The sequence below is a fragment of the Danio rerio genome, chromosome 1 (assembly GCF_049306965.1).
Source record: "Danio rerio strain Tuebingen ecotype United States chromosome 1, GRCz12tu, whole genome shotgun sequence".
Taxonomy (NCBI): Eukaryota; Metazoa; Chordata; class Actinopteri; order Cypriniformes; family Danionidae; genus Danio; species Danio rerio.
In genome coordinates this window covers 60087847-60106313 of record NC_133176.1, presented here as the reverse complement: position 1 = coordinate 60106313, position 18467 = coordinate 60087847, and the positions used below count along the sequence as shown (strand labels likewise).

The following is an 18467-nucleotide window of genomic DNA, read 5'->3' as shown; positions in this document are numbered from 1 at the left end:
TTTCGTACGACTGAACTCGTACAAATTCATATGAATTAGCCACTAAATTGGCAAAACGTAAAATACTTACGTTTTCTCGTGACATCAGGCTGGAATTTCACATGCTCAAATTCTAGTGTGACTGCGGCTTTATTAGCATGTGGTGTCCTCTATAGATTTGAAATTGTAAAAAATCTAACACTCAAAAAAAAGTTGTGTTATCATAATTGGATAAAATATGGACAAACCCAAAGTTCTATTAAATTAAATTTAAATGACACTTTATAACCAAATGGTTGGGTTTGTCTATATTTGACCCAACCTTGGGTTACAATAGCCAAATTTTTTTAAATATAATGATATTCATAGCATGTGGTGTAGATTTCAAATGTAAAAAAAAAAAAAAAAAAAAGTACATAAAAAAATGTCTCTGACCAAACATTGGGATTTATATGGACAAACCCAAAGTCCGGTAATTTTTTCAATTAAATTTAAATGACACTTTATGACCCAATGGTTGCATTTGTCCATATTTAACCATTTTTTATGTAAGATTGACAGTTTTTTAATCTAAAACACATTAAATCCTATTTATTAACATCCATAAATCTGCTCGTCATGCTCATTTGGAATGCAGCATTTTTCTTCAGAGAGTGTGTTGTGGGTGTTTCCCCATATTAAAGGCAGGATGCAGTGAAGACTATATAAGTTCCTCTTTTTCAGTTCATATTCAGATGAACCGTGGATCTGAGTGACTGCAGGAGGCAAAATGTCATCAAGTGGAGAAGGTCAGTCTAAACTAATCTAACATCCACTAATCTAACAAACACTCACAGACTAGACAGCTAGGACAGGAATTCTGCACTATTGATTACGTTCAAATACTGTAAATATACTACATTATTAACCCTTCTGTCAAATGTATGGTTATTATGGTTATGGTTTTGTAGATGTTTTTCATATGCCTTTTATTAACCTTTTTCACAGTATATTCATAAACATGCACTCATCTCAGGTAGAGAGTTTGTTGATGTGACATAAAGCAAATGTTTTCAAATGTTTGGCATTTATTGTGACTCTGTGCTTCTCATTTTGGTCATTATTAAAGATGAAGACTATAAAGACAATTATGAAGATGATGATGGTGATGTAGATGATGAGGTGGAGGAAGATGAAGATGAGGATGAAGAAGATGATGATGAGGAAGATGAAGATGAGGAAGATGATGAGGACATAGAAGATGAGGAAGAGGAGGAGGAAGATGATGATGAGGAGGAGGAGGAGGAAGAAAATGAAGATGAGGAAGATGATGATGATGTTGAGGAGGAAGAAGAAGATGACGACGACGACGACGACGATGATGATGATGATGATGAAGATGAAGAAGATGAAGATGGTGACAAGATCTCCGGTATGTAGATATGTACATATTACAGTGATTTAACAGCTGAATGTGCCTCTATATCTAGTATATTCAGTATGTTCTGACTGCAGTTTAAGATATTAAACAGCATACATTTATTTAAAAAATGTCATTAAATTATAAATAAATTATATTTGGCCCCGCCCATGGCTGTACCATAATTAGCATACCTGCCATATTTAAGTCACATTAAACAGGCCCCGCCCACGACTCTTGTCAGATATTCTGAACTTGCTCCGCCCATGACTGCGCCATAAATAGCATATACATGCCCTAAGTAAGTCACATTAAACAGGCCCCGCCCACGACTCTTGATGGACACTGCTATAGTAGCATAGACCTGCCTTGAGTCAGACATTCTGAACTGGCTTTGCCGATGACTGTGCAATAATTAGCATAGACCCACCCTGTGTAAGTTATATTAAACAGGCCCTGCCCATGACTGTCCCATATTAGCATAAAGCCGCCCTGAGTGAGTCACACTAACAAGTCCTGCTCATGATAGATTATTGTACTGCAGTATAAGTTTAGATTCGCCCTAAATGAGTCACTTTACAGAGGCCACGCCCATTATCGTATTCGCCTTGTTAGCATAAACCCGCCCAGTCACACTGAACTTGCCCCGCCCATGACTGTTTATGATGTTGACAGTACTTTTGGTTTACTTTAACTCTTTTGTGTATACAGATATCATCGCAATGGGCTTAAGCGATCTCGCTGTCTCCAAAATGCCAGGTGAGCAATTTCTGAATTGAAAGAAATGCTTGTAAAGCCATACATGAGCATTAATGTTTCACTTTAGGTTTCTAAATACTCTTATCAGTAGTATTCATTTCTAAATAAATGAGGCTCACTGGATATTGTGTCTCATACATGCATTCTACCAAGATAACGCCTTCAATATCATTGAACATCAATTTAACATAAACTTTTCCCACCCATGTGTAAAGATGAGCTGGTGTATAAGAAAATGCAAAAGGAAATCCGGAAAATGAAGGAGTCAGGGGTCGAAAAAGCTGTTATTATTGATGGTACAAAGGCTATGATGCGTAAGATTAAGAAGAAAACACAAAGAAAAAACGCAGCTGCAGCTGGTACAAAGGCTACGATGCCGAAAACCCAGAAGAAACAAACGAAGATAAAAGCCACTGCAGCTGGAACAAATGCTGCGATGCCGAAAACCCAGAAGAAACAAACAAAGAAAAAAACTGCTGCAACTGGTACAGATACTACGATGCCGAAAGTCCAGAAGAAAAAAACAAAGAAAAAAGCAGCTGCAGGTGATACAAAGGCTACGACGCCTAAAACCCACAAGAAAAAAACTAAGAAAAAAGCCACTGCAGCATCTCATTAAATGTTTAGCTCAACAGTTTTTATTTTTATCATTTATGTTATTGTTATCATTATTATTAGTAATTGAACCTGAAAATACATTGGTCACTTCTTCAGCACTTTCAGTACTTGTGTTTTACCCAACCTGATCACATGAGGAAATGTAACTATTTTACCTTTGTGAGTTTAGTGGCTAATTCGTACAAGTTCAGTCATACGAAATGGCTCCTAAACCCAATCGTCATTAGGGATAAGCAAATCGTACTAAATTGTGCGAATTAGATCATACAAATTAGCCACTGATTCAAGTTAGGAAATGCCTTGAGAATATGTTGGATGTACCAATCACTCTGCGTAAGCAAAACTGTAGATCATTTAACACCATATATACATAAATCCACATGTAGTTAAAGTCAAAATGATTCGCTTAACTCTGAATTGTTTTTTTCTCTCTCAAATGTTATAAACCAGTGTTAGACATAGACTTGCATAATAACTCTAACTTGCCTAATTAACCTAGTTAAGCTATTAAATGTCACTTTAAGCTGAATACTAGTATCTTGAAAAATACTGTGCAAAAAAATACAATGCTGAAGTCAAATATTTTGCTTTGAAAATGTGTGTTACGTGCTGGAACACTGTCTTTGTTTTGGTTGTTTTAACCCATCTAAAGCCAGTTTAGCTAATTGTATTTCAGCCTTCATCGAAAACAGAATATTAGATTCCTTCAGTCAGGAAGGTTCTCAAAATGTATGCGTCTGCAACTGAAAATGTGACCTCTTGTGGACAGTAGCAGACTCTGAAACGAGACGCAGATTCAGAGTTCCACGTGGGGTGGTTATTAATTAGCAAATAATATAAATATTAGGAATGTAAACATTAGGTGAACAGATTACATTGCAACCTTGTGTGCTAACAACACGCTATGTGACGAGATTTGCAGTGATCAGCAATTTGGATGTTTGCACTAGACAAAACAGAACAGATATGTAAATACAGCCATTCAGAAGCACAGAATAGTGCACTCACTGCACTCCAACAACATGGTAGGGTTTGTAATATAATGAACTCATCATTATCATCATATGTACCTGCTGAATAATTGATATTTGTTGGCACTGAGTCTCAGTTCTAAAGTTCAGTTTCAAACTGTTTATTTTACTTTATTTATCTGCTGCTGCTGCTTTCAGTAGTATGGCAATACATGTCATGTAAAATGCCATTCAAACATGCATTGTTAGCACTCTCGTCAATCTGCCTACCTGCACTTGCATGGACTCAGAGGAGGATCCGAGTGAAAATGTGGGTTGATCCAGGAATGCACTACTTAATTTAACCACTGGGTGTCAAACTTACATACTGCACCTTAAAACGGGGAAAAAGAGGGGGGCTAATAATTCAGGAGGGTGAATAATTCTGACTTTAACTGTGCATATATGCAATTGCATAAAGCTAAACACAAACTCAGCTTTTTAAGACATTTTACGCAAGACATCCTCATGTAGTGCTGAGTGTCAATGTTTTTAAATCAGTGTTGACAGTTTGCAGTTTTTTTTTTGCAAATTAGTAAAGATTTCAGTCTTTTTGAATCTTTAAAAAAATGAATCCAACAATAGCTAAATAATAATGAAATAAATACATGAATAATTAAAAAATACTGTAAAAGGGCAAATGTTTTAAGCACACTGATTATAAAGCATAATGCATTTATTTGTTCTGCTGCAATAAATGGTTTATGGGTTTATGAGTGTTGTCTTCAGTCAAATAACAGCTTGTTATATTTTCTACAAAGTGGTGAATTAAATAAATTTAAGTTTTTATAATCAATACTTGTTCGTTTTTAGTTGTTTAATTAGTATTTTGATTTGTATTTGCTCTGATTCTTACGTCTTCTGCATTTTTTGTGTGTTTCTAAATAAAAACTTTCCTGAAAATCAGACTTTTTGTTTTCAGTTGATTCCCTATAGAGTATATAGACCCACACAGAATTATATATATATGCAGTATGTTTCCTCTAATTTATTATTACTCTAATGTTGGAAGTATGAGTAAAGTAATTTAATCGCCTAGCAACTGTGCAAACAGTGTGACAGTAAAGTAATAAAGGGTTATATTTAACACCTTGTTGTGTGCACACTAAGTACTGCACACAAGATCTCCAGTGATCTAGCCTGTGCCAAATTATTGAACTACAACTCCCATAATGGGAAGTGCACGCACACACCTATTCTTGATCCCCCCTGATTATACACACACAGCTGGAAGCTCATCAAGGACTAATCAGATGGACCATAAAAACAGTGCGCACGCACACACATACACACACCTCATTGCTAAGTCTTGTTTATTTCCTGTAGCATTACAAACCATTTTTCATTTGTTTGACCCCGACTACTCTTTTGGATTGCCCTTAAACTTGCTGCTCCCTCCTATTTGGATTGTTTGTCTGTGCTCAAATGAATAAAGACACCACATAGTGGATCCTCAACCCTGTTGTCAGAATTGTTTGTTACATAAAGTATATTTTACAACAATGTAATTAAATGCATCAGAGTTTAATTCTATATGCAATGCTCTGTAAGTGGTGATACAGTGGTGCAGTAGGTTGTGCTGTCACCTCACAGCAAGAAGGTCGCTGGTTCGAGCCTCAGCTGGGTCAGTTGGCGTTTCTGTGTGGAGTTTGCATGTTCTCCCAGCGATCGCGTGGGTTTCCTCCAGGTGCTCCGGTTTCCCCCACAGTCCAAAGACATGGGGTACAGGTGAATTGGGTAAGCTAAATTGTCCGTAGTCTATGAGTGTGAATGAGTGTGTATGGATGTTTCCCAGAGATGGGTTGCAGCTGAAAGGGCTTCCGCTGTGTAAAAACATGTGCTGGATAAGTTGGCGGTTCCGCTGTGGTGACCTGGATAAATAAAGCAACTAAGCCGAAAGGAAAATGAATGAATGAATGAATAAACGCTCTGTTAAGATTGTCTAATTTCGAGACAGATGAAGATTCAATTAATTCACTGACTTTTACAATGATTGGATAAATTTAGCTATTAAATTTCAAAACCATGTGTGTAATCACGAAGCGTACAAATAGATATAAACACAAGTGCAGGCAGCAATCTCATGAGGTTACTGTCGAACACATAATAGCTGCAGGACACCTGAGAGCTGTTTTTGACATCAAGGCATCTTCAGCTTTAAGGAAATCATTTTCAAAAAGAAAGTATTAATCCCCCAATCCTCCCCCACATTCAGGTAAGATCTTGATAAACCAGATTAACACCTAAAGCTCTCTTCTGCTGTTTTGAGCTTCCTTACCTGCAGAAGTCTAATGATAGACTAGTGATTTAAACCAAACTGCAGGTATTCCTTTAAAATTAAAGTATTTACCTGTCTGTTTATATCTCTGTTAATGAATATTGTGGCCTATAGTTGTAGAAAAGTACAATATTGTATCGTTTGTTTATATTACTATAGTTACTGTTGCCTTAGCAACTATAGAATCACCACAGCAGGGGTGCGTTTCCCAAATTACGATGTAACTTGCGGCTGAATTATCATAGTATGATGCATGGGTTGGGAAAAAAACGATGTAGTGGGGAGTGTTTCTCAAAACCTGTAGTCACAGATCCATTGTTTAAACTTTAAAATTATGTTTCTAACCACAGCTCCAGAGGTGTAGTTACAAGTGCACAAGTTTGCAACGCAGTTTGCGAATGTTTGTTGGCAAACTATGTATGAACGAACGTTACAGCCTTAGTTATCTAACAATGGTTTTGGGAAATGCACCCCAGGTCAGTTACTATAATAGTTGTGTTACCATAGCAACTGTAGAATCACTACAAGAGATCAGTTAGGATAGTTGTTGTGTTACCATAGCAACTGTAGAATCACCACAACAGATCAGTTACTATAGTATTTGTGTTACCATAGCAACTGTAGAATCACCACAACAGATCAGTTACTATAGTAGTTGTGTTACCATAGCAACTGTAGAATCACCACAACAGATCAGTTACTATAGTAGTTGTATTACCATAGCAAAATTAATATAAATGTATTATTATAATAACTCGCACAATGAGGAAGAGGATGTTTCATACCATCTGTTTTATCTACGTAGTTTTGGTCAGAGACATTTTTATGCAAATTTGAGCTGTTTGGGTGCAGTCTATTTACTCTGTGTTTTTACTTGTTGTTGCTTTGGTCATGCTCATGCTCATAATGAATTATAGCAATGTTTATAGTTATTTATTATCATCATAGCAATTCTGTAAATCTATCTATTAAGTCACAACAAACTTTATACTGTGTTAAACAGACAGTTCTAACAGAATGTCCATTGTAAACCTTAAAGAAAGTTTTTTTGTTTTGTTTTTAATTTCATGGTTTAAGTTTTAGGTATAATTATCCTAAAATCATTCGGATTAAATTCTCTCTTTTTTACATAATTATATGCAGAAATAGCAAAAAAAAAAAGGAAAAAAAAGTTCACAGATTCGGTGTGGCCCTTTTAACTGCCTTCTGTTTGATTATAAACAATAAAGCCTGAAGTCACACGTTTGCTTTGCCACTGACATAAACTAACTTCACAAGATTTAGACCATTTGATCGTTGCACCTAAAGATAATGCACACACAAGGGCGCTGTTTATACCAAACCCTTTTGCCTTCCTTACGCAAAGATTGAGGCTTGCTAAGTATGCTTTCCCTACTTCCCTACTTACTCTTTAACCCCTTTGTATTATAAAGCCTTTGATGTATAATCTTCATCACGATTCTGTCTTGAATAATGCACTGTTGAAATGCCTTATTGTTTAACATAATCCTTGCCATAAATGTTAAATCAAGATATAATAAAATCGAGAGATAAACATAACCACTCCAAATATTAAAATCTAAAAATATGAACTTTCATTAATGTAGCCATCGTTAAAATGATTAAACTGATGTCAGTACTTTACAGAGCAAAAAAAAAATAAAAATCTATTAAATTCGATTAATCTTTATTTGTTTGAAGACTATAGTGAATTGAAACAGTGTCAGATCAGTTTTCAGAGTTGAAGTTCAGTTCAGTTTGCCTTAATATTCATTGCAGAGTCCAAACACTGTAGAGCAAATCCAAATGTATGTAATTATGCAGGAAAAAGACTTTAATTCTTTCTTTTCTTTTTTTCTTTCTTTTCATTTCTATATTTTTTTCTCGTCGGCTTAGTCCCTTTATTAATCCGGGGTCGCCACAGCGGAATGAACCACCAACTTATCCAGCAAGCTTTTACACAGCGGATGCCCTTCCAGCCGCAACCCATCTCTGGGAAAGAGATGAGTTTTTTTCTTTATTTATGGGTTCCTTTCTTTCTTTCTTTCTTTCTTTCTTTCTTTCTTTCTTTCTTTCTTTCTTTCTTTCTTTCTTTCTTTCTTTATTGGAACTAAACAGATTGTGTGTATTTTAAATAGTTAAACTTTTGACAATAGTTATCTTTAGCTATATGCTGCTCTCACTTTAAAACAATCCAGTCAGACCAGTTAAACAACACATTATAGTTTCAATTAAGGAAGCTTCATTTTACCAGTAAAGAAGAGTACTGAACACAAGTGTGAGCTAAACGGTGAGTGTTATGTTTTATTTTATTTTGGTACAAGTGAAAGACCTCTGTGTCGCAAACCACAAAACATTATGTTTAACTATATATGTCTACAATAATTAAAAGATAATTGTGTGTTTTTTTAAACAGGAAAATTAAGCAGGAATTAGCTGATTGGTTTGGTTTGGTCAGAAGTAAAACAGAGGACATACATTATTAGACAATAAAAAGTGGGAAAAGTTTTTTTATTAATAAACTGCATAAAAAAGCAATAGCCTATATCTGTTCTCTAATCAAACACATATATTTCCAAAGATCATTTTAAACTGAAGACAAGATGCGGAGGAGGAACAACAATGTCCCAGCAGGTGAGTTTTAACTCGTTCATGCTATTGTTTATTATTGGGGTACATTTATATTTATATTCACACTTTCAGACTTTCCTCCTTAATATTAGATTTTCAGAAGAGTAATCTTTGCAAATTCTAAATAAGGAAATCATATTAGCAGCCAATGACTATCAAAGTAGGGCGTCACAGTGGCGCAGTGGGTAGAACGATCGCCTCACAGCAAGAAGGTCACTGATTCGTCCTTCGGCTGGGTCAGTTGGCATTTCTGCATGGAGTTTGCACCCAGTTTCCTCCGGGTGCTTTAGTTTCTCCCACCATCCAAAGACATGCGCTATAGGTGAATTGGGTAAGCTAAACTGTCCATAGTGTATGTGTGTGAATAAGAGTGTATGGATGTTTTCCCAGTGATGAGTTGCAGCTGGAAGGGCATCCGCTGCGTAAAACATATGCTGGATAAGTTGGCGGATTATTCCGCTGTGGCGACCCCTGAATAATAAAGGGACTAAGCCGAAAAGAAAATGAATGATTGAATGACTATCAAAATACAACATTGTTCTGTTGAGTGCTGATATTGTTTACTTTCATGTGATTTCATACTGAAATAATCAAAGTACCGTGATAAATAATATAGGGCACATGTCAGAAGTGGTCACTGTTAAACAATTAACGAATGTGTGAATATAAAACCAACTTTACCTCAAAGTTGTGTGTGTGTGTGCGTGTGTGTGTGTGTGTGTGTGTGTGTGTGTGTGTGTGTGTGTGTGTGTGTGTGTGAATGAGGACATTGCTGATGTCCTCCTTTTTTTCAAAAGCTTATAAATCACACAGAATTAGTTTATTTCAGAAAGTAAAACTGTCCACAGTTCTCTGTGAAGGTTGAGTTTAGGGGTAGGATGGGGTTAGGACAATACAAAATACAGCGTGTACCGTATAAAGACAGTGAAAACCTATGTAATGTCCCCACAATTCACAAAAACAAACTTCTTCTTGAGAAGTATTTTGTGTCTCCAGAATATGTAAGATTTCAGCACTAATAAGCCATCAGATTATTTGTCAAATCTTTCTCAACATGTAGATTTTCAACCCTGAACACTGTAGCTGTCTTTGTTGCCTGTGCCTTTAATGCAAATGAGCTTATTCTCCCTGCCCACCATTTACCCCCCCCCCCCCCCCCCCCCCCCCCCGTTTTGTTATTTCTCCTGGAAAACTGCAATTATTTTCCTGTACTTTTTGGTACAGTCTATAAAACCCCCGGATCACTAACCTTGGTATAGTATCCAATCACACTGGCTGCCTGAAACCTGGTGCATAGTACAGTTATTCTGACAGCCACCCTTTCTTTTGGATTTTCAGAGACAAATGTTGGCATACATGTTTACATTCCCTGCACCGCCTCATGTCAAATAAACAGCACTGTGACAGATAAGAATGAGAAATACCACAGTAAGAACTTGTGGTTATTTAATGAATTTGTTGTGGAGTTGATTAAAGCCTTTCTGCAACGATGAGTCACACATAATGTCGTTACAAAGTTTGCACAAACATGCACACACACGTTTAACTTGGGACTGCAAATATGACAGGACAAACGTAAATATTCCCTGATGTTATGTTAATGTACAAAATTAACCTGATTTAACATTCGCAAACTGGCATTGAAGCATCTTCTTTTATAATTGTACTGACATGAGGCTGTGGTGATGAATTACAGCGATTTTACCTTTGTAACTTACTTTATTACAAACATGATCTGTTTTAAAAACGTGTTAAACTTGTAAAACTCATTCTTGAGCTGCAGATGATCACAGAGAGGTGCACAGATCTTTTAATCCCAGTTGCTTTGCGCAAGTCCTGTTTTTTAAATATGTATATGCCTTAGATGTTAATAGGCTGCTGTCACTCAATTTCGTGGGCAAGGAAATCGCACTCCTACTTCACGTTGCGGTCAGCCTCATAATTGCAGGGATTTGGATCCTACTTTAACATCAGGAAATATAAAAAAAGACTTGCAACATAGGCTCATTCTAAAATCGTAGCCCTATTTACGCTTCTGGAGATAGTGAATTATGTAGCTAGAGGTACGTATGGCTGCATTTTGTTTTTAAAATGAACGCTAGGGGGCGGTATATGATGTTTTTCCTCTTCGCGCTTACCTTCTGACTGCTTACCTCCATATGGATGGCTCTCCTGCTGTTACCGGTTTGTCCAGTTAGCTCAACATATCCGTCGGTGGGCATGAGATGAAGAGAGGAGTTGACCACGATAGTAGGGTACAAGTCTGCACTGTAAAAAGAATCACCTGGGGTGCTAGAAAAAAGAAAAAAAAACGTAAAATAACGAGCATTTAATTACAAAAATGTCCTTAATGTTAAATTTCTGTATTTCAACCTGTTATTTTACAGTAAATATCTGTAATTTAACGGCCATTATTTTATGTTTTTTTCAGGCACCCCAGCTGCCGCAAATAAACAGTAAAATTACAGATTTTTTTACAGTGTGGTGAAGAACCGTTCCAGGAAGCCAATAAGATAAAAAAAACAAAAGCAAAAAAATAAATAAAATAAACAAGTAAATAACAGAGTGAGAATGTGGTGATATCTGAAAATGTGGTAAAAATTAGACGAGGGCTTTTCTTTTCCTGGAATGCTTTTTGAAACCGTCGGTTTGGATTAGGGAAGTGGGTGGGTGCTTGTCAATTGGTACCTTTGAAAGCATTATTGGTTGGGTTTAGGTAAGAAGGAGGGTGGGTCAGTCAATTGGTCAGTCATTCAGTCAGTCAAACAGTCAGTTGACAGCGTTGGATTTACGTGAGAACAGCAGGCAAGAATGGCACTCGTAAGAAAAATTTGAGATCTAAAAAAAAGCATACACAGCGGCCTCTGGTGGATTCACGGAAACAAAAACTGCAATAAAAATTTAGCTCCTGGGACGCATTTGGCGTTCTCCAGAAATGTATACAGGGGTACGTTTTAGAATGAGCCTGGGTTGATTTGTTGTGTTGCTACACACAGTTATGTCCAAACATCTTACAAAAGTGTATTTCATCATATGTGCCCTTTAAAAGTTAAATAACATCCTCTCTTTTTTATCAGACCTCAGGATTGTTCTTCTGGGTAAAACCGGATCAGGAAAAAGTTCAGCCGGAAACACCATCCTGGGACAAAATAAGTTTGTGAGTAAGGCTTCACTGGTATCAGTCACTGAAACCTGTGAGAGAGGAGACGCAGAGATTAATGGAAAGAAGATCTCCGTCATCGACACGCCAGGACTGTTTGATACAAGACTGACAGAAGATCAAATAAAGAAGGAAATTATAAAGTGTGTAGAGCTGTCTGTTCCTGGTCCTCATGTGTTTCTGCTGGTCATCAGACTGGATGGGAGATTCACAGCTGAAGAGGATAATGCTGTGAAATGGATTCAGAAGAACTTCGGAGAAGAAGCTGCTCGCTACACCATCATTCTGTTCACTCATGATGATCATCTGGGGGATTTATCACTGTATGGGTATATTAGTGAAAGTGCGGATCTCTGCGCTCTTTTAACTGCATGTAATCGGAGATATCACTCGTTCAACAATGAAGAGATGGGAAACCGCTCACAGGTCGCTGAACTGATGGAGATGATTGAGAAGATGGTGGAGGAGAATGGAGGACAGCACTGCACTAATGAGATGTATGAAAAAGTCCAGCGAAAGATTGAATGGGAGGCTTTTACGGAGAAAGCTATAGACTATGGGAAAACAGCATTAACAGTAATAGGAGCGGGAGCAGTAGTAACAGGAGGAACAGCGGGATTATTAGCAGTAGCAGCAGCAGCAGCAGTAGTAAAAATGAAGATAGGGATATAGGTCAATAATGATACACTATTAACAATTCCATGTAGAATCTACAGCAGGGGTCACCAAACTTGTTCCTAAAGGGCCGGTGTCCTGGAGATTTTAGCTCCAACCCTAATCAAACACACCTGAACAAGCTAATCAAGGTCTTACCAGGTATACTTGAAACATCCAGGCAGGTGTGTTGAGGCAAGTTGGAGCTAAACCCTGCAGGGACACCGGCCCTCCAGGACCGAGATTGGTGACCCCTGCTCTACAGTAACTTACTGACAGCAGTTCTCCCTGTAAATCATTCACAGCAAAACATAATGTATTTACATTTATAGCGGCATTTGTCTTGCTATGCTCTGGTACCATCTCATGTTTGCGTCTTATAATAATGACGACGAGTTGGACGAGTGTCTTCTATATTTACAAGTTCAGTCTGCCTGATACTGTCTTATTCTAGCACTCTCTCATCTCACATAACCCTTTCCAAACCTCTGGTGCCATCTAGTGGTTACACACGCCATAACATACAATCACAACATACAACAAGAGGAAAACTAATGCTGTGAAGTCAAAAGCTCAAGTAAAACAAACCCAGATCACTATAATGGTGAGCAAAATTAAAACTATTTATGGAAATAAAACATCTGCTTAGAAATGATTTGAAATAAAAATGTTGAATGAATTATTGCATGTGTTCTGATGCTGCCATTCATCAGGACTAGTATAGAATTGAATTATATAGTTTTAATCTGTAGCGTTTAACTGTCATATTAAATGAATTGATGCTGACCTGATGCCATTGTGTCTCCTGCAGTCACTCAGAGGCTCTCAGCGTTTGTATGAGTTTGTGAAGTGAATAAGACAAACTAAAGCATTTGCATGTGCATCACACCTTAAATATGATCAAATGGGGGGGGGGGGGGGGGGGGGGGGGGTGTATCAGTCACGCAGTGCAACACATCTCCCTCGCTTAGTCAATCAGGTTGTGAATTGTGAATATTGGCAGAACCTAAAACACACTGTCGTATACGCAAATCAAGAGCATCCCAAACATGCTGAATGGCTGCCATTATCTGGTCAATAAGCTGGCTAAGAAAGGACTGGGATGTTTTCAATTTTCAGATGTGACCGTGCATGATCATGCTGCGACATGTTTGTGGATGAATTCCTCAATAATGAACCTCACGGGATCTCTAAGCATTTAAAATAGCATCAATAACATGCTGATGTGTTTATTGTTCATATCATACATCCACTCATACCATAATCCCACCCCCTATTGTGACTATTCGATTCACAATGCTGACATTACCTCTCCAAAGTGCCAGACATCATCAAATCTGAGCATTTGCCCACTCAAATTGGTTACAGTTGGTTATTTGAGGAGGACAAGTGTCAGATGAGCTGCCTTCAGACACTCCTGACAGATCTGCAGAATCTCTCTGGTTCTGTATTGGATTTTTGCAGCAGCGCTATATCAATGCTTTTCTTACTGAGAGAGTTTTTGTATTGTGTTTTAGTCCAAATATTTTACAATCTTAAATCAAGAATTGAAAGAAAAAAAACTCCGAAGCTGAAGAGGGAAGGATGAACACCCGCAGTCCTGTTCTCTTGGTTTTTATCCAAACGCACATCACAGGTAACACTCCACACCTGGTCCAAACGGCAAACACGGCAAAACACCGCACCTGTTCAAAACTCCAGAAGAATACCAGATCATGGAACACCTCCATCTAGTGGACACTCACAATGTCAACTAACACTATAGCCTGGTTTATACTTCTGCGTCAAGTGACCGGCATAACCCACGGCGCATGCAACGCGCGCAGCTGTGCATTTATACTTCTGCGCGCTGTCTCTGTCGGTCTGCATTAACACTTCCGAAACGCTAGTGGGCAGTGAGGTGTAAATGTTCCTCTGTGTCGAGTTTCCTCGATGCTGTTTTGCTTTTCCTGAACACTTCCTGGATGTACAAGTGGCTCAAACTCGCTCATTTTGAGGCAGGAACCGGCGGACATGCAACAACTTTAACTATGAGGTAAACACAAAACATAACTTTCCATCTGGAGCTCCTTCACGGGACTCCACACTTGCAAACAATCGCTCCATTGGGCTCGCTCCATTCGCGCGGCTCTCGGTCCCGCCCAGACTCGTCAGTGCTACCAAGCCGACCAATCACAGAGCTTGCGCTACGCGTTGTTATGACGTGTAGTTACATTTTTTGAGAGGTGCACGTCAGTGATGCCGACGGCCACGTCGAAGGGCTATGCGTCAGAGCTGTAGCATACGTCAGCGTTTGACGCAGAAGTATAAATCAGCCTTAACTCTAACCCTAACCCCAACCTGACAGTCTACTTATAATCTAATGAGAATTTGTTGGCATGTAGATGCAATGTACAGTACTTAATTCAACAAACGAACCATCAAAATAAAGTGTGACCCAAAATTCTGTGCAGAAATAGCAAAAAATGTCTGCAGATTTGCTTTGGCCCTAGTAATATGGCAAGTCCTTGTATAACAGTTTGTCCTGTAGACAATCCAAAACAAATATTGCTTAAGGGAGCTAATAATGTTGACAATTAAAAACTGCTTTTATTCATTCATTCATTCATTTTCTTGTCGTCTTAGTCCCTTTGTTAATCTGGGGTCTCCACAGCAGAATGAACCCCCCTTCCAGCCGCGACCAATCTCTGGGAAACATCCACACACACACACACACACTCAAACACTAAAGAGAATTTAGCCTACCCAGTTCACCTGTACCACATGTCTTTAGACTGTGGGGGAAACCAGAGCACCCAGAGGAAACCCACGCGAACGCATGGAGAACATGCAAACTCCACACAGAAACGTAAACTGAGCTTAGGCTCGAACCAGCGACTACCTACTTCCTACTGCGCAATTGCTTCGCCCTCACTGCTTTTATTCCAGCCAGAATAAAACAAATAAGACAAATAAAACAAATAAGACAAAGAAGACTAAATATTATAGGAAATACTGTGAAAAATTCCTGAAAGACAATGAAAGACAATAAATGTCAAACCCGTCAAGCACATCAGCAGTTGAGAAAAGTACATCTCTTATCTTTACCTAGAAATTCCAGTCATTGTACAGAACGAGACTTTTTGCAGGGCATACACGTTTGGGTGCTTTTTCACCTCAACTATCAGACCGTTTTGAAACTGTAGGCCACAGACAAATCTGTCTCTTATTGTGACATTTAGTGTTGTACCAAACTCACAGTGCTCTGACAATTGCTTCGATACAGCAACAAATTGTTCAATTGATTCTCCCTCTAACTGATTACATTTATAAAAAGTAAAATCTTTCAGAGATAAGGAGGAGTTCTGGTGCATAATGTTCTTGCAGCGATGCTACCATATCCTTAAATGAGCAATCACCAGGCTTATCTGGCTGGACCAGACTGCGTAATAAATTATACGTCTTACTGCCTATAACACTGAGGAACGTTGGTACCAAATCCCTCATCTTTTATTCTATTAGCTTGGACGAATTAATCAAATTGCTCCTTAAATGAGCTCCATTGCTCTACAGCAGGGGTCACCAATCTCGGTCCTGGAGGGCCGGTGTCCCTGCAGGATTTAGCTCCTACTTGCCTCAACACACTTGCCTGGATGTTTCAACTATGCCTAGAAATACCTTGGCTGTTTCTCAATTCCAAGAACGCAGAGAACGGACTTGCGTTCTTGTGGAAACCGGTCTTGACAGATGTTCTCGGAAGAACTAACTCAGGAGACCATGAGAACAGAGAACGCGTCCTGTGAGAAATGAGATGCTGTGTTCTTCCTGATGGTCATGTGACCTTCACGAGTTTTAAATGGTAATATATTTAAACATTACAGCATCCATACAACAATTGATTGTTTTTCTCCTTTTCAAAATATATACTGTGCATAAAAAATTATAAATATACACTGCACAATATAAAGAAAACTGATTTTAATACAAATTTCAGCAGACAAACACCCTTAATGTGTTTATTCCTTTATTAAGATAATGTTTACTCTCGCCGTTTCATTTAGGGAAACTCCTGAGCTAAATAAGTTAAATCTCTGAACTTTAATAATAATCTAAATAAAATGCTGCGCTTCCCACCTCCAGTCGACTTCTGGGACTACCAGAGCGAGTTCGGTGCTCAAGTCTGCATCAGTGCGTCCTCGATATCAAGAACACATCTGGGAAGTTTCACGCGTCCTCCGTTCTTGCGGTCTTGAGTATTGGAAATGAACTTTGGCAGCTGATGATGACGTTACACGAGGACACAAGACTGCTGAAGAACGCATATTGAGAAACAGCCCTTGATTAGCTTGTTCAGGTGTGTTTGATTAGGGTTGGAGTTAAAATCTCCAGGACAACGGTCACCACTGCTCTACAATTGGTCCACAATTGGTCACCACTGCTCTACAGTTTCATCATATGAGCCGATTTGCCCAACAAGACCAGCTATTTCTTTTCGTCTTCTTTTGTTTCTTTTACTCACTCTCCTTTTTGTAGTTGTTGCTTTCCTTTCCTTCCGCTCCGATTTAGCAGGCGCAGGATCTCTGATGCTGCGTTCACACCAAACACGGAACGCGCATCAATCGCGAGTGATTTACATGTTAAGTCAATGCAAATGCGCGAATAGACATCCTGCGGCGCGATACGCAGGAATGGCGCGGAGAGAATGACGCAAATGGCGCGGTGCGAATAGCCTGAGGCGAATTGAGCGTTTGATGCGCTTAACGAGCGTTTTGCGCGAATCTCTCGAGTTCGAAAATCTGAACTTAAGCTGACATTCGCGTCACGTTAACCAATCAGAAGCTTGCTCTTGTGGGGGCGTGATTGTGACGTAGAACCTGTTGATGGTGTCCCGGGGCAAATCCTCCAGGCGACACCGACAACAAGTCATCAAACTGGGCTTGGCTCAGTCAGAGGCACAGCTGAAAGTCTCCGTCATCCAGGTTCAGTTTCTGGAGGAGTTTATGAGCTCACAGAGCTGGATGCACCTCTAAAAGGATGCAGTGGACTCATACAGGACCCTAAACGTATCGATGCTGTTTTTCAGTCTCCATAAAGCACAGTCACAGGGCAGACAGAAGCCCTGCCCATCACGCGAATCTGCGTCTGTTTTGGAAGGGAATTTGACACACGATTGAATCGGATTTGACGGGCGAATGAAGCAAGTAAACTCAAATGTTCATGCGGCAATTTAAGCGCGAATAGCGCGATTTATCTGCGCGTTCCGCGTCTGGTGTGAACACAGCATGAGAGCACCCAATACGGGAAATCATAAGGGCCAAAAAGCGTTACGCTTAAAACCACAGTACAAAACATAGAACAGTGTGAAAATTAATACCAGCACTGAATTGTGCCATAAAAAAGCCTTAATCACTAGATATTTAAATGTCGTCTTAAAATTAATTATTCAATATTGTATAAACCAATTTTAACGCCTTCAAAGGTGAAATGTAAAAGAAAATAAGTAATTCAGGGGCATTTTCACATCCATATCTTAATAATGAAAGCAGGATAACACAAGCTGCTGTTTTTCATTTTTAACCCTTGTGTGGTGTTCGTATTTTTGTTACTCAGCCAATGTTCATGGGTCTGGTGGACTTTCCAAACTAACACTATCAAACACTTTTAAGTTAAATTACTCAACAAAAGTTTACTTAATCCCAATTACAAGCCATATGAACAGCAAACATGGTAAATTTGTCCCCTTTACCTTTGTTAGACCATACTGATGAATTAATGTGCTTCTCGTTTTTTTTTTTTTTTTTTACATTTATGTTTTTATTAATGTCATGAAAAAAATAAAACCCACAGAAACAGCAGCACCAGGAAGGAGGAGGACAGAGTGTAGGTACACTGGACCTACACTTTCAGCTGGTAATGGAGCTGGCTGCTGATGGGGTACTCGTCTTCGTTTTGTTACTAAATGGTGCTCAACCTCATCCTCTTCTTTAAAGCCGCTGTCAG

The 18467-nt window shown here is 38.7% G+C and overlaps 2 protein-coding genes across 2 annotated transcripts; both read left to right on the top strand.

Annotated features, from left to right (window-relative positions):
- Positions 1-711: 711 nt before the first annotated feature.
- Positions 712-4475, top strand: LOC137496010 (uncharacterized). The gene is made up of 4 exons (XM_068222046.2): positions 712-767; positions 1088-1390; positions 2090-2137; positions 2353-4475. The coding sequence occupies exons 1-4, from the start codon at positions 749-751 to the stop codon at positions 2754-2756; spliced, it is 774 nt and encodes a 257-aa protein (XP_068078147.1). The 5' UTR covers positions 712-748; the 3' UTR covers positions 2757-4475.
- A 3820-nt stretch (positions 4476-8295) lies between these two features.
- LOC100148249 (GTPase IMAP family member 9-like) lies at positions 8296-14921 on the top strand. The gene is made up of 3 exons (XM_021475893.3): positions 8296-8333; positions 8625-8677; positions 11752-14921. The coding sequence occupies exons 2-3, from the start codon at positions 8647-8649 to the stop codon at positions 12504-12506; spliced, it is 786 nt and encodes a 261-aa protein (XP_021331568.1). The 5' UTR covers positions 8296-8333; positions 8625-8646; the 3' UTR covers positions 12507-14921.
- Positions 14922-18467: the final 3546 nt, after the last annotated feature.